The 15,877-nt window shown below is 53.1% G+C and overlaps 4 protein-coding genes and 2 non-coding genes across 6 annotated transcripts; 4 read left to right on the top strand and 2 right to left on the bottom strand.

The window, feature by feature from the left end:
- Positions 1-3,385: 3,385 nt before the first annotated feature.
- Positions 3,386-5,809, top strand: opt6 (putative oligopeptide transporter; the record flags this gene model as incomplete). Its single annotated transcript, XM_011392755.1, has 1 exon — positions 3,386-5,809. The coding sequence occupies one exon, from the start codon at positions 3,386-3,388 to the stop codon at positions 5,807-5,809; it is 2,424 nt and encodes an 807-aa protein (XP_011391057.1).
- Positions 5,810-6,477: 668 nt separating this feature from the next.
- UMAG_04346 (uncharacterized protein) lies at positions 6,478-10,206 on the bottom strand (the record flags this gene model as incomplete). Its single annotated transcript, XM_011392754.1, has 1 exon — positions 6,478-10,206. The coding sequence occupies one exon, from the start codon at positions 10,204-10,206 to the stop codon at positions 6,478-6,480; it is 3,729 nt and encodes a 1,242-aa protein (XP_011391056.1).
- A 1,167-nt stretch (positions 10,207-11,373) lies between these two features.
- UMAG_04345 (putative vacuolar atp synthase subunit g (vma-10)) lies at positions 11,374-12,169 on the top strand (the record flags this gene model as incomplete). The annotated part of the gene is made up of 4 exons (XM_011392753.1): positions 11,374-11,376; positions 11,517-11,598; positions 11,762-11,862; positions 11,987-12,169. 4 exons carry the CDS (start codon positions 11,374-11,376, stop codon positions 12,167-12,169), a joined length of 369 nt encoding a protein of 122 aa, XP_011391055.1.
- Positions 12,170-12,817: 648 nt separating this feature from the next.
- On the top strand, positions 12,818-12,923 carry UMAG_16077. Its single transcript has 2 exons — positions 12,818-12,854; positions 12,888-12,923. It is a non-coding gene; the product is annotated as a tRNA-Lys (tRNA).
- Positions 12,924-13,255: 332 nt separating this feature from the next.
- UMAG_16076 lies at positions 13,256-13,354 on the top strand. The gene is made up of 2 exons: positions 13,256-13,293; positions 13,319-13,354. It is a non-coding gene; the product is annotated as a tRNA-Val (tRNA).
- A 130-nt stretch (positions 13,355-13,484) lies between these two features.
- UMAG_04344 (uncharacterized protein) lies at positions 13,485-15,584 on the bottom strand (the record flags this gene model as incomplete). Its single annotated transcript, XM_011392752.1, has 1 exon — positions 13,485-15,584. The coding sequence occupies one exon, from the start codon at positions 15,582-15,584 to the stop codon at positions 13,485-13,487; it is 2,100 nt and encodes a 699-aa protein (XP_011391054.1).
- Positions 15,585-15,877: the final 293 nt, after the last annotated feature.

The following is a 15,877-nucleotide window of genomic DNA, read 5'->3' as shown; positions in this document are numbered from 1 at the left end:
AGACGCACAGTTTTGGTCATTGAATGTGCAAGCTTAGCGTTAAGGAACTGGAAGTGACCGAGAGCGATCTGGACGTAGATTGGCGCCTGGCATGGAATGCCAACTCCTTGTAGCGAGGTGTCTGCCACGAGCGGTCCCTGAGATCGAGACCTAAGCTGTGGTAGACACTCTGCGAATGGTGACATATACGGATGGTGCGAATCCGATCGAGACCAACCCAAGACACAGGCGCACGTGATCCACTGCACAACAACCTAAAGGAAGCGGCTGATCCGACTGACGAGGCTCGTGCCTTGCATTGCACTCTCGAGATGAGATCCTGACTGACCAATGAGAAACACTAGAGACATGCATCGCATTCGTGATTGGATGCGAGAAGGACAGGTATCTTTGAACTTGAACTTGATCATCAAGTCATTCACGGTTGGTTGTGGTGATCCCGTTATCCACAGGTACCTTTTTTGTTCGGCGAAATGTGATCCGATTCCTGCGCTGCACCTGCATTCAGGGTATAGATGCTCCGCCACTCGACCCGGCGTGCACGCTTGCGCAATCTTGCAACATCGAATTACATTTCTGACCTTGCAGACAGCCTCGTGATGTCTAACCTTGACTGTATTTGCACCGCACGCTGGGATAGCTTCAAAGGCGGAGGTGCAGTCTAAGCGGAAAGGCAAACAAGGGGGATTGTTTTCGATCTCCGGCGATGGAAAGACAGTCGGCCTTCAGATGCTCTCGCCGCCGGTCAGAGCGCGTCTGTCAGCCGAGTAAAGTATTAGCTTGGGCGCACCTGCTCCCGTCTTGAACACGCAAAAGTACAAGAGGTCAACCGACTCACGACTTGATTCGGGCAAAAATTTATTCATGATTTGGTGCTGAGGGAATTTGATGCTCCCTGTAGCCCGATTCGTGATTGTACTCGTGACTTGATCACAGGCTTACACAGTCCGATCTTGTTATTGTGGTTATTTTGTGTCGGGAACAAGACTATGAATGATTCTCTCGTCACACATCTCGGTCGTGCGATAAGCTTACCCCACCCAACGAAGAAGCTCGCTTGCGGTGGCACCTAGGCACGAGCAGACTACCATTGCAGATCCGACGCGTGGAATGTCGTTGACGAATCGTGAATCGTGAATCGTGAATCGTGAATCGTGAATCGTGAATGGCTGAAGGAGAATCGTAGCGGAATTCGGCAGAAGAGAGTCTCGAATGTGAGTGGAAACAGCGCTGTCTTAGCGTTGCGGAAGACAACGCTCCGAAGAGCAACACAGATGAAATTCACGCAGAGCTGTTCGACAAGGCCCTTCCTTGCGAGTGGCTGTCGCCTCATGCGCAAGCAAGTCTGCTGCCTTCGCTCGAGTTTGATCCGTAACAATCGTGAATGTGAACCACGAATGCGACGAGAGCAATAAATATGCTGCTCTGCTTGTCTCGCGAGAGGGCGACCGTGAAGACCGTCAAGTGCGAGAGCGTCCTGACGTTATCATCTGACCGTTGAATGGCGTTTGTCGAACAGTGCGATTGCGACGGCCTTTCCACGCCTACGGGTCACCCTGATACTCAATTATGGAGGATCGCCTCGATGCAGCAAGGCCATTTTGAGTCATGGCCGAGCTGCAACATTTAAAATAACTCGATGTGATTGGCGGGACGAGTGGAAATGTGAATCGTGAATCACGAATGTGCCGCGGGCGGCGGCGGGAAAGTGTGGGCCTGCGGCTTCAAGATGATGGCCGTCTCTAAGAGAGCAAAGGTTCGAATTTGTGTCGACCAACCGTGAACCGAACGGATGCTAAGCTAGCTAGCTGCTCGTTGCGTCTATCTTTACGCTTGACGGCCTGCGCCACTCTTGACTGATCACGAACGACTTGGTGCAGGTCACCGCGTCAATCACGAATCACGAATGCATTTTACCGATTTCTGCTCCACTTGAAACTCCGAACCTCGGTTGGGTTTACCAGCCGCCGACTCGAATTCATGCCTCTGATAAATGCAGCATAATGTATAATAAATTAAGTCGTGAGTGAAGCTGAATAAATCACTGATCCTGACAACTCAGCAGAATCACAGTCACGAGTCGTGAGTGCTGTTCGCTTTTCCGTTTGTCGACAGGTGTTAGCAGCCTAGCGTTGACTTTACTTTGATCAGAGGGCTCGTCTCCTGACTCACCACCAATCAGAAAAGCTTCTTTCTGCTTGGCACCCTGGCAGCTTCGGAACAGACCGCTGCGACCGAAATCGAGATCGCCCGTCGCTGCTGCTGCTGCTGCTGCTGCTGCTGCTGCTGCTGCTGCTGCTGGTGCAAAGCGTGACAGTGTTTGGCTCTGATCATCTGTGTTAGACTGCTTTGCGTCAGTCAGCCCTGATCTTGCCCGTTGAAGTTTTGCTTCAAGACGAACCTGGTCGTTTGGCGAGAAGAAAGGCAAAGGCAAAGGCACTGTCACGAGCAAAGCACCGTAAATCAATTCGCGGATAAGTTAGTCCAAACGAGCAGCGAGCCCAAACTCATTCGTATTCCAGGGCAATTCAGCGCTTGAGTTGATCTCGCTTACACGAGTCTGAAGCTGTGGCTCGCATATAGCCTGCTCAACGGACATCTGCCTGCTCACTCAAGGACTTGCACATTTCAATTTTTTATTCTAGTTTTTTTGTTATAGTTACTGTAACTCTTGAACATGAATCGTGAATTGGACTCGACTTGATGCAAGAAGCTGCAGATTATGTTAAGGGCCTTTCTGGACTAGAGCCACAGCTTCGGAAGCCACATGTCCGAATCGTGAATGGTTGACTGGTATCTCCTGCCTCGCCTGAACAGCCTTGGAGTTCATCTGTTATCGCCACATCGCACGACCTGTCCCCACACACTGAACGTCGAATCAGCGCGCTTGCTTTCCAGGTGTGCTCCTCTTTTGGTTGCCGCATCTGACCCGCACACTAGTCGGACTATGCCGGTATATTTGTGACTTACTGTCCGCCTGGTTTGATACGATTGCGCTCTCTCCGCTGTCACTGTGATAGCGCACGTTTGGGCGTGGGCGAGCAACCGTCGGAATTGCCGCCCAAGCGGTTCAGCAACTGATCCAACGCAGTGTCCCAGACCAGTCTGACTCACCTGGCTTCGGAACGCCATTGATTGCTTCGATAGATAGCGATGTCGTGTTGGCAGCCTCGACTCCTCGGATCGGCTCACCTCTTTCCGCATCTTTCATTCGTTGGATCCAATTGCGCAAAAAGCAAAGAGCAAAGAGCCCAAAGCACTTATAAACATTGGCCTTATACCCCTTGTTCGAACGTACTCGCATCAAACCCCCCCCCCCAATCCATCTCCCTTTCTCCTCCCCGTCCCGGCTCGGTGAGCATTACTCGACTTGCGCTTCACCGAGATGGTCAACGAGATTGATATCGCTCGAACTTCGAGCCACAGCTCTTCGGGAGCCAAGTCCTCTTCCAAAGATCATGCTGCTACTCCTGGCATCGAAGAGCTCCACAATGTCGAGAAGAACCTCAAGAATGATTTCCTCGACCACCGCATCAATGACCCCAACATGGAGACCGAAAAAATTGACGCTGTCGAGCGAGTCATCGAGCAGGGCGACTACAAGGCCGAGGCTCAGATCGAGGAGGAGCTCGAGGAGGACTCGCCGTACCCTGAAGTGCGCGCCGCCGTCTCCAACATCGATGACCCCACCATGCCCGTCATGACCTTCCGTGCGTGGACCCTTGGTCTGCTCTTTACCATTGTCATCCCAGGCGTCAACCAGCTTCTCAGCTACCGATACCCCACCACCACTATCACTTCCTTCGTCGCACAGCTGCTTGCATACCCCATGGGTGTCTTCATGGCCAAGGTTCTACCGACCAAAGTCTTCAAGACTCCGTTTGGCAGCTTCACCCTCAATCCTGGCCCGTTCAACGTCAAGGAGCACACCATCATCACTGTGATGAGCAACGTGACCTACCAGCGTGCTTACGCTTCCAACGTCTCGGCGGTTCAGCGCATCACCTACGGATTCGACTGGGGCTTTGGCTACATTATTCTGCTCACTCTCAGTTCGCAGCTCATTGGTTTCTCCATGGCTGGTTTCTTCCGTCGATGGCTCGTCTGGCCAGCTGCAATGATCTGGCCAGGTAATCTCGGCAACACAGCGCTTTTCAGCGCCCTTCACCGACAGGTCGACACCGGCAGCAACCACATGTCGCGATACAAGTTCTTCATGATCGCCGTCTCCTGCGCTTTTGCGTGGTACTTTGTTCCTGGTTACCTTTTCGCCCTCATGTCGGTCGGCAACTGGTTCTGCCTCATCGCCCCCAACAACGTCCCTCTTAACCAGATCCTTGGTACCCAGCAGGGCCTTGGCCTTATTCCCCTTACGTTTGACTGGAACCAGTACTCGTACAACGGTAACCCCATTTATACTCCGTGGTGGGCACAGGCCAACGTGCTTGGTGGCTTCTTGTTCTGCTACTGCTTCATCGCCCCGATCCTCTACTACAAGAACGTCTGGAACTTTGCCTACCTTCCCTTCTCCACCAGTGGTGTCTATGACCGATTCGGAAAAAAATTCAAGACCTCTAAGGTTACTACCCCTGACCACCTTCACTTTAACCCAGCGGGTTACAACGCCTACTCGGAGCAGTACTTCTCGGTCACCTATGCCGTGTCATTTGCGCTCTCGTTTGCGTCGATCACCGCCATCGTTGTTCACGTCGCGCTCTTCCACGGAAAGCAGATCTACAAGCAGTTCACCACTTCGATCAACGCCGAGCGCGACGTTCACGCGCGTCTTATGCAAAGATACCCCGAGGTGCCCAAGCTCTGGTACGCCATCCTCTTTCTGATCTGCTTTGGCATGGGTGTCGGATGCACTGCCGGCTACGCCACCGACTTCCCCGTTTGGGCCTTCATCATCTCACTAATCATCGGCGCGTTCTTCATGCTACCGGTTGGTATCGTGTACGCCATCTCCAACGTTGAGGTTGGTCTAAACGTCATCTCGGAGTTCATCATTGGCTACATGCACCCTGGCTCGGCTACCGGCATGATGATGTTCAAAGTTTTTTGCTACATGGCTGTCTACCAGGGTCTCTCGTTTACCGGCGATATGAAACTCGGCCACTACATGAAGGTTCCTCCTAGGGACATGTTCATTGCCCAGGTCACCGCCATTGTCGTTTCGTCCTTTGTTGTTCTCGGCGTTCAGAGCTGGGTCTTCTCCAACATCAAGAACGTCTGCACACCTGAAGCTGCTGACAACTTCACCTGCAACTACCTCATTGTCTTTGGTACTGCTTCACAGATTTGGGGTCTCATCGGACCTGGCGCTGTCTTCTCGCCGGGTAAGCAGTATGGCAAGCTGTTGTGGATGTTCTTGGCTGGTGCCATTTTCCCCGTCATCGTCTGGGCTCTTACCAAGAAGTTCCCTCGCTCGTTCATTCGCAAGGTCAACTCGCCCGTCATCTTCACCGGTACCGGACTCATGCCTCCTGCCACGGGTATCAACTTTACTGCCTGGGCAATGTGTGGTTTCGTGTTTAACTACATCTTGAAGAAGTACCGCACCGGCTGGTGGACACGATACAACTACGTCTTGGGTGCTGCGCTCGACACTGGTACCGCGATTTCAGCAGTGATCATCTTCTTCTGTCTCATCTTCCCTTCGGGCAAACAGAGCGACTTTGCCTCCGACGGCTGGTGGGGCAACACGGCGCCTTACAACACGGCAGACGGCGAATTGGCCTCATACCTCACTGCTCCCGAGACCGGATTCGCCCCGGCGCCTGCCGACTTTAGGCCTTACATGGCGTAAATCCCAAGTCCCTTGTATGATTCATGGATCCTGCTATGTCATTATATTCCCCACGCTGCATTTTCTCGGTCAAGGCACAGCGTGTTTTCTCTCACAGTATACGCGATGTGGATTGCGGATTGTGGATTGTGGTTCGTGGTTCGTGGATGATTCGTGATTAAGTAAACTATACTGAATTTGGGTTTGATGCTGAGTAGACGAGGCTGCACAAGTTCTGCAACTTGCACGTACTTGACATGACGCAGTCTGAAACGGAAGCACTGCTCGACAATCACGATTCACGCGTGTTTCTTTCTGAAGCGAGGACGGTCCTCGCACAAACACTCACGACTGACTCTGTCGTTTTTGGGATACGTCCTACGTGTGTTGCATCAGAGCGACCCGACCTGGATCAGGCAGCAGATGCAAGACGCACGTACGTCCAAACACGTGCGCGGTTTGGGATCGAGTGATATTCGTGGTTGATGTGATCGCTTTGTGACGTTATCGTGGATTCTGAATGTGATCGGGATAGTGGTCAAAACGAAAACCGCGGTGTTTTACAAGTCGGTCTGCAAGCATGATATGCATCTTGGCAAGGAAGTTCTGGCATGATGGAATCATAGCGGACATGCAATAGACAGCAATCGGAGCATTTCTGCAGAAACAACCACACGGGTAGAGGGCAACTACGCAGATGGATCGCGGGGGTCCTCGCGCGCCGCCGCCGCGTCCGCATCAGCACTGCCCGGCTCTGGACCCAGCATGTCCATAAAACTCGCCAACCTGGCCCGATTGCCACCCGCCTTTCCGGTCAAGTACTCCACCAATCCGGTCCTCAACTCGGGCTGCCTACCTACCACCTCCCTCAACTGCTCGCGTGGCAGCTGAATCAACGCACCAAAGCTGCTCGGCGCCGTCTGCTTAGCACACAGAATAAAGCCGTCCCATAACGGACCGTTCAACCAGATCTTCTTGGTAATCAATCTCGACAGCAAATTCCTCGCCACATAGCCCGAGAGCGACTTGTACGTCGACACGGCCATGATCACCGTGCGCATGAAGAGCATCGGCAGCGAAGGCTCCTCTGCAATCTGATTGAGCACCGCAGCCAGTACCTCGGACCGATAGACGTCGGTCATGCTAAAACAAATCTGGATGGCGGCGACCGTATTCTTGAGCCCGATCTCTCGTTCCGAATTGTGGAGCAGACCCATCAGCTCCACCGGCGTGAGAAGCTCGGTCGATCGCACGCGTGGTAGATTGGAAGATACTGAGCCAAACCCTTGCGGCGGCATCTGGACGATACTCTGGAAAACAGACTTGATCAATGCCCGGTCCTCGGGTGCTCTCGATGCAAGAATCGTCACCACGCGCGGCAAGCGCTTCATGATCTCGGCCTTGTCCAGATCTGCCATGATGGGCACCAGGAAGCGCGGATCCACATCTCGCGAATCCACCAACTCCTTCACCAGCTCAACAATCGCCGGCGTGCGAGATTTCTCGGTCAGCGTCTTGAGGATGCACAGCGCCAGCGAGTCGGCGCCAGCGGGAAAGTTGCGCAGCAACGTGACAAGTCGCGGATGCGATGGTCCGAGTGCACGGATGAGCTGCACAATGTGTGTCTCGATGGCTTGCTGAACGAACCGAGGTGTGCGTGGATACGCGAGGAAGATCTCGTCGAGCATGTCGGGGATCTTGGTGCACAAGGAGAATGGCAGTTCGACAAAGCGGAGCACGTCCTCGGTGTTGGTCGGATGTGTGGATTCTGGCTGCTCCTCCTCTTGGGCGACGTCTGCGAGCGTGCTCTTCGAAGCATCTTCGTCTGGTTTTATATATCCGTTCGCGCCATTGGCGTCGGTCGTCGTCTTTCCTTCGGCCTGCTCCTCCTCGGTTTCCGCCGCCTCCGCCGGCTGCGGAGTTTCGATCAGCACATCCAAGTTGCTACGAGCAAAAGCCAGAATCGTAGCTTCGAGAGTCGTATTCGCAACCGCGCACTGCTTGATCGCAATAATCGCTCGAGCCCTCGTACTTCGGTCGCTCGTCCTGGTCAATTGCAGCAGCTTTTGCGCCGACTGATCACGCAGCGCAGGACGCGAGATGCAAATGTCTTGCAACGTCGACATGCCCGCTACCATCTTCACCTTGTCCTTGCTAAGCGCTGCCACAAGATCGAGCACTGTAGGTGGGATTTCAGGCAGGTCAGCAAGAAATTTGGCAAGCGAACGGTCTTTTGCATCAATGGTGGGAATCCACGCTTGCACGAGCTTCTCGAGCCATATCGGATATTGATCTTTGCTTGCGATGCCAGCTGAGGCAGCTTGCTTTCGATGAACTCGATCGCAGAACCATTCTTCTGCCATCCATGAGACAACAAATCGCGTACGACGCGCAAAGTCAGCCTTGGCGAATTCGAGCATCAAGGTGCGAATAATGTCGGCCTGTGCAGAGAGTGTTCGCGTCGGCTCGAGTCCACCCACAATCTTCGGCTGGGGTTGCATCGATGATTCCATGTCAGGATAAGGCGGCTCAGCAAACCCGCGTGTCGCGAGACGGATGACCAAAGAAGACCAAAGCGCCTGAGAAGCTGCTTCAGACTGTACAGCTGGACTGGCGTCAAGTGCTGACGATGCAGACGAGCCAAAGTCGCATATTCTCGCAATTGTATCTTTGATGAGGGTGTCGGATTCGCTGAGGGAGAGATACTCTGGTGGTGCAAGTGCAAAGTTCTCGATGACCGCCAACGAAAGTTCGTCTCCTTCCTCTCCTTCTTCTCCTTCTCCTTCTCCCTCTTCTTCTTCTTCTTCTTCATCCTCCTCTGCTGTCTGCGCACCGCGTCGATGTTTCCTTTCGCGACCGCTTGCTTCCAATGCTTCGAGATCCTCCTCTGCCTCTGCCATGTCCATCTGGAGAGGGTCCTGAACGATATCTTTGGCAGCATCCAGACTTGTGCTGTCTTCTGGGTTTGTCTCGGTTTTGACGTATGCTGTTGTACCGTCGCCATTGGCTATTGTTGGAACTGTGTTCGTGGGAGGCGGTCGCGGCGGTGGACCTGGAGCAGGACCTGGAGCAGGACCCGGCGGTGGTGGCATTTGTGTTTGACCTGCAGAAGATTGTATTGGCTGCAGCGATGCGAAAGCGTCCGGAGGCAAGTTAGCGCGCATGTTAGCAATGGCAGTTTGGAGATCGTGATCAGAGAGCGCTTGCAGATTGGCGATGATGAGGTCAATGACGAGCGCAAGGGGAAGCGTCTGGACATCGAAAGCGGCGAGAGGGTTGCGCTCAACCCCGCCTGTTGTCTTGACGGAAGCGTAGCGGAAAGCTTCGCCTGCTGCTGGATGATTTTGTTGGGATGCAGATGCAAATGCAGATGCCTCTGCCTGACCTTGTTGATGATGCTCGAGCTTGATTCTTTTGGTGTCTTCGAGCTCTCCGTCGATCTGCTCGCGCTTTCGCTTGGCTTCGGCCTCCTTCTGTGCTTGGTACGCCTTGGCGCCCTCCTCCATACGACGCTGCTGCGTTTCAAGAGCCTTTTGAATTGCAGTAGCCTCGGGACCAGCGAGCTGGAAACGCCTGCAGTGAAGATAAAACACGCGAACCGTTTTCTCAACGTTGCGTATTTGGGTGTGGGAGAGGTTGGTGAGGCTGGCCGGAGTCCATGTAGTCATGGCGCGCAGGATGACAGAACCGAGCTGGGGACGCGCCTTGGCGAGGATCGCCAACGAGTTGACCGAGGCCATGATGAGGTCGGTGACGTCGCTTGTGAAAATCAAGGTGACGATTTGGGCAAAGAGACGGTTGCCCTCTTCTTCCAGGCTGGCAGCATTGAGGAAAGGATGTGATGTTGGAACGCTACTGAGGCTGACATCGTTCCTGAGCTGAGCTCGAGGATCCGAGGATGCGCGCGACTGGGTTTGAACGATGCGCTGGTAGCACTTGATGACGGCGAGCTTTGCACCTTGACTTCCGTGGTCGAAGAGATGCACAACCTGTGCCTTGATGGCTTGTACGGTCTGCCAGAGATTAGACTTTGCGCGGTCGTTGCAGACAAGTCGGAAAAGGACAGGATACATGCTGGCAAAACACTGTGCAGCAATCTTGGCGAGACGCGGATCCCGATCTTTGATGAGCAACAGGATGGCTTCAGGTGCATGCACTGCGAGAGTGGCCTTTGTGTCTTGCGAGAGGGCGGGCCGACAGAAGGCGAGGTCCATGACTTGGGCAATCCATGTTCTAAGCGACGTGCTTGCTTTGGGCAAGAGAGAAATGAGGGACGGTAAAAGGATCGGTATGTTGCCAGGTTGTAATTTTAAAAGATTGTGAAGCTCGGAGAGGTGACGCGCTTCATCTTGCTTGTCGGACGAGTTGAGAGCGGCGCTCAGCAAGCCAAGAGCGTCGGTGTTGGCCGGAGCTGCCATGTTCTCTGGTGATAGTGACGAAGCTATTGCTAGCAGCCCAATTCGGTGAGTGTCAAGGATGCCAGCTGGGAGTGGTGATGAATGGACTGTCCGCTAATGACCGAAGTTGCCTAGACGACTTGGCGTGCTCGTAGCAGATGGGCAGCGACTCAAAGGTGAATCTTATGAGCCGGATTACGTTGCAACAGGCATTGGCGATGGATAATGACAAAATTGTGCCCAGTAGATCAAAAGACGCTGATGACGGCGACACGGTCAGATTGGTTGACTGCGATCTTGGTCGGATGCGTAAACTCGAGTGTACAGTCCAAGGAGTCGTCACCGTCAGCAAAACCCTGCACACGAGCGATTTGGGACGAACAGCGGATTGTGGATAGTTGAGAAAAGTGAGTGTATGTGTAGGAGCAAGGAAAGCCGGAGCAATCGTGAATGGTGGTGAAGCGAGCAGCAAGTCTGTGCGGTTCGACTCAGGAACAAGTAAGTCATGATGAGTTCGGGTTGCTCGTGTGAACCTGCTGAATTACGAATTACGAATTACGAATCTCGACCAACCCGGCGTCCCACTCACTCGTCACTCGCCCGGTCTGACTTGAAAATATTCGTGATTGAATATTCTCAACATTCACGATTGATTCGTGATTCACGATTCCGTGATGGGGGACTGTTCTGAAAAGTTATTTTGCTGAACGTGAGTCGTGGTGAGTGTGTCTGTCTTTCTCACGTCTCTCTCTCTCTCTCTCTTGTGAGTGATTTTTCTGTTTCGTGTTTGGCTTGTTCACGACCGTCGACGGTTTACTCCTTCATGGTTGAGTTGGCCTGTTTGTTAGAAAGTTGCGAGTCTCGTTGCTAACTATTTTATTTAACTTAAGTGAACTGTGAATAGCCCAAGTCACGAGTCAACCGTAGACAGTTTCAATCGGATGCGACCAGATCGGGCAGAGACAATTGCGAATCGTCCATCTAGAACAAGATCGCCTAGTTGTGAGTTCAGCTTGGCAGGCGCACGGATGCAACGCAGGAGCAAAATGCCCCTCTGACAACACTCGTGTACCACGAACACGGAAGCCGAATTTCAACTCTCTGATAACCATCGCCCTCCACCGATATATCATCAGCTTCTCGGCATCACCATCGATCGCATTTTGTCATTCAACGAGCACACTCAAGATGGTAAGCATCATACACTCGCTGCAATACCGTCAACAATAGCACGGCTCCACTCCGCCCCTAAATCCATACACGCCATAAGCGCTCACCACTCCTTTGCTTCAACCTTTGGTCCGTCCCAATCACCAACTTGTTCCATGCAGGCCGCACAGCAATCACAGGGTATCCAGACCCTCCTTGAAGCCGAAAAGGAGGCCGCAAAGATCGTCCAGAAGGCACGAACTTGTAAGTAGACAATCACACGCCAGCACAGACACTTTCGCTATCACAACTTCCATGCACCATCGCAATACCATTCGCACATGTTGCGCACCATCAGTTCGCTTACGTTGCTGGAACTTCTATTCCTCTCTGTTCTACATCCCCCACCCATCCTTGTCCACCTCAGACCGAACTCAGAAGCTCAAGGATGCCCGCAGCGAAGCATCAAAAGAGATCGAACAGCTCAAATCCAACAAGGAGAAGGAATTCAACGATTTCCAGAAGGAGGTGAGTAGCTATGCCTCCCACCGCTTATTCCAACACACTGCAATTCTAACCATTGTTGCTCTTCCCAACCTGTCTCGTTCTCGTGCATTCGTCCTTCACAACACCCAATTGCGTCATTCTACAGCACGAAGGATCGACCTCCAGCTCGCAGACCACCGTAGACAAGGAAACCGAGCAAAAGCTTGAGGAGCTCAACAAGGCGTTCGATGCTAACCGCGACCAGGTTATCGCCAAGCTGCTCGACCGAGTTGTTGATGTCAAGACGGAGCTGCACAGAAATCTTCAGCTTCAGCAGCAGAAGGCTTGAGACGATAAGAACGAGCCGGTTCCCTAAACTCCTTCGTTGATTCTCTTTCTTGACCTCTTTCCTTTCGATGTTTGCAATACGTTTGTTCCTTTTCCCATTTCCATGGCTGTATGTGAGAGAGATAGCGAGGGCGAGAGCTGGGTGGGCATGCTCTCCGTAACGGACTTTGAGGACGATTCTGTTCCACTTGTTCCACTTCGTGGGTTTCGTCGCCGAGTCAAGGTAGAGGTGTGTGTCCGCTGTGTCATTCCAAGAAACCTGGACTTGATGAGAACCAGACGACCTTGGCACTGACACGCATTGAGCTGGCCGCTGTCGATCGCATCTTGCGTTTGCATGGCAAGGCGGGGAAGTGTGCCGAGTCTAGCCGCCTAGCTCCTCAGTCCGACGCACCTTGCCTTCGTTTGCTGATGGACCAGATCGTGACTGCAAAGTGGTCCGAACCTTTCTTCCGCATACATCAAGCCGCGACATTCTTCCTACATGCATTTGTCCATCCTACGCTCATAGGACATTACTCCAACATCTTCACGATTGCAGCGAACCTCTGTGACTCCCTGAAGAAAAAGACCTTGGTCAGATTATTACCAATTTCTATGATATATATATGTACCAGCCTCCTATCTTGTCAAAAGCAGACAAACTCCATCCCGATTAGCTCAGTCGGTAGAGCGTCAGACTTTTAAGCAAAGGTCTCCAAGAAGTTCTTGGTCTTGTTATCTGAATGTCAGGGGTTCGAGCCCCCTATTGGGAGTCAATTTCTTTTTTGTTTTTGGCTTTTCTTTTTTCGGCATTTTTTATGTCTGCATGTCGACAGTTCTTTTTACTTCCCGAAGCTTCTGTTCAAATATATAATGAATGAGACACACCCCTTGTCCGCCTGGGCGCATGCATTCCGAGAGCGGACAGGCATGGTTACCGTGGTAAGAGTGAGAGACAGAATTGCGATCTAATCTCCCGTCTGAAGGAAGCACAACATCTTAGGACAAGTGTGACTGCAACGTGAGCGGTATTACACACGATCCTTTCCTGATACAGAACAGTTGCAATAATAATGTCAATAAAACTGAGTAGTTGACATGAAGCGGTTTCTTGGCGCAGTTGGTTAGCGCGTCTCCTTAACAATTCTGATCAGAACGTTAGGGCTTACGGAGGAGGTCGCCGGTTCGAACCCGGCAGAAATCATTTTTTGACCACCTTTTGAACAAATTATATATTTTACTCAGGCAGGATGATGCGCCTAGTCACAGAGGCTAACGGAGTGAACCATATATGGACTTGATGATGTTGTCGAGATGTTGAGATGCACTATCTGCTAGGACTCGGGCCGATTCGGCAGTGCGTCGCTCGTCCCTTTCCTCAGCTGTTGTTCCATATGCGGTTGCCAACAAGCGACGACTTGGCGTTCTCCAAAGAAATCTGCACCTAGAGTTGCGATTTGCAAGCGCGCGTTTGTTGCTCGGCGCGCATCGTCTGGTTCGATGGCCGTACTGTCGCGGCTGGGAGAGGTGAGGCCGAGTTCGAGGTCGAGCAGATCGCGCCACTCTTGTTGGCGTGATTCGGGATGGTCCAACGTTTCCAGTGGCCAGTGGGGATGGGTGTCAGGCGCGCGGAAGACGCCGTGTGAGCGGAGAAAGTGGTGTACGCGTTGGCGGTCGTACGACAGGATTCCTGGAGCGGTGGTGGAGGCGGCGGTCGAGTTTGTTGCGGCCGAATCGGTCGCTGTGTCGGTGGAGAGCTCCGACACGTGCGTGTCCAAGGCGAGCTCTGCGGTGCAGTATGTGTTGACTGCAGCATCCAGCGCACCTGCGGCATCTGGCGTGCCACCATGAGCCACAACTTGCTGCGGCGCCACGGAATCCTCACCAAACAGTACGCTTTCGACACTGTTACCCACCCTCGATTGCGATGCAGCAGCCTCGATCGATGCCGCACTACCCAGTATCGACCTTGCCGCAGCTCGCACCTTGGGCGGTTGCAGAAACACCATCCTCGCATGTCGGATTTCGGTCTCATACTCTCGGATCGACAATCCATCTGGCGGGCGAAACTTTTTCGACTCTTTGCGTAGGATAGTCGAGATGCTACCGTGTTCTTTCAGTAGACGCAACGCTGTTTTCGGTCCGATACCTGGAATCGTACGGTTGAAGTCGGTGCCACAGAGAAGGGCGAAGTCAAGCATGAGCGAACGGGATAATCGCTCGTATACGTCCGATTGGCCTTCTCGCGCATTGACAATTTGAGCACTCGAGACTTCTGGGATCAACTTGTGGAGGTCTGAGCGTGGAAACAGGCGGGTACGTGCTCGAGTTCCGCAGACAACCTCGAGCTTTCCTCTCGCACCTCTGTCGGTGCTCAAGCCGCCAGCAGTGCGTATCCCACCCATCAGCCCGCGTAAAAGAGGCGCTTCGTACAGCAGCACGTCGCTGTCCTCGCTCGCCACCAGATCTGCAAATCCCGAACGGACGAGCGAGGCAGCATATGCTTCTGCTTCGTGAATCCGGCCTCCGCCTGTGCGTGTGCCGTCACCCGTCCAAAACACCGGCACAGCCATGAGCGACGAGAGCATGGCACAGTCTTGATAGATCGACGCTGAGAGAGGCGAGGTTGCTCGGTCGTAGGTCTTTGTGAGCGAATGGTGCATTGCATTTAGCGAAGTCAGAGAGAGGGGTGGAGTTGCATCATGTGTTGCATCGAGCGGAGTGTCCATTTCTTGATCCAGCGCAGGCAACGGATGTGGAGCCTCGCCTGATCTAAGTTGAGCGGCGATTGTCTGGTAGACCTGCTTCTCGGCCTCGGCGAGCACCCTTTGGCCTTTGGAATGGCTTGAGCCACCATCACGTAGGCTCTCTTCGAGTTGCAACCAGTTCGTGTGCATGTTGTAGGCTACTGTTTCCGGTCTTGACGGTGTCGATGGCAGCGATGGCGGATGCACGCTAGATGAGGATGACTCTTGCGATTGTGCTCTCCATTGATCCAGCAGCTCTGCCACGTGTCGACGTTCGGATTCTTGCAACTCGGACAGCGCGTCAAGATGCGTCTCAAGTTCAACGAGCCGACCGCGTCGTTCGCGTTCGAGCTTGCTGCGTATACGATCGAGTTCACGCTTATGTCTGCGCTTGACTTGCTCGCGGTCCTTCAAGGCCAATCTCTTTTGCGGATGGTCGAACACCATCATTGGGATGACGCCATGTTGATGCATCGAAGTGATTAGCCTGTAGAAACCAATCACATGGCGAGACGTATGGGGATCATCTGCAAAGTGTAGCCGTTGTACCAACAGCGTGGCATCGATCGCCAGTCGTAATCCTCGAAGCGCAGAGAGCGTGAAGGGCGCAGAGATTGCCTGCGGCGCGAGCGAGCGGATGAGCGGAAAGATGCCGCGAATCCCGCTGACAGCCGTAGAGGCGCGCATGTTGTGCCTTTGATGTCCAGTGTCAGAAGTACTTAAATTGCAGCGCTGCTACTGAACCGTCAGCGCGCGTGAACTTGCTGCCGTTGTGGCATCAGTGCTGCAAGCGCGGTTCGATTTCAATGGATATGGGGTTGTCGACGGTAATGTGGGTGTTTTCGCCTCTGTGTGTGTTTGTGTGTTGTGATGATGGATGTAATGATTCAAGACAGACCGAGGAGCTTCGTGCGTGGTCACCGTGAATCACGATTACCATTCACGAAACGTGAATGTGCCAAGTTACAGCGTTACAGCAT

The sequence above is a fragment of the Mycosarcoma maydis genome, chromosome 14 (genome assembly GCF_000328475.2).
Source record: "Mycosarcoma maydis chromosome 14, whole genome shotgun sequence".
NCBI lineage: Eukaryota > Fungi > Basidiomycota > Ustilaginomycetes > Ustilaginales > Mycosarcoma > Mycosarcoma maydis.
The sequence above is the reverse complement of the archived record's forward strand: the minus strand, read 5'-3'. Positions and strand labels throughout refer to the sequence as shown.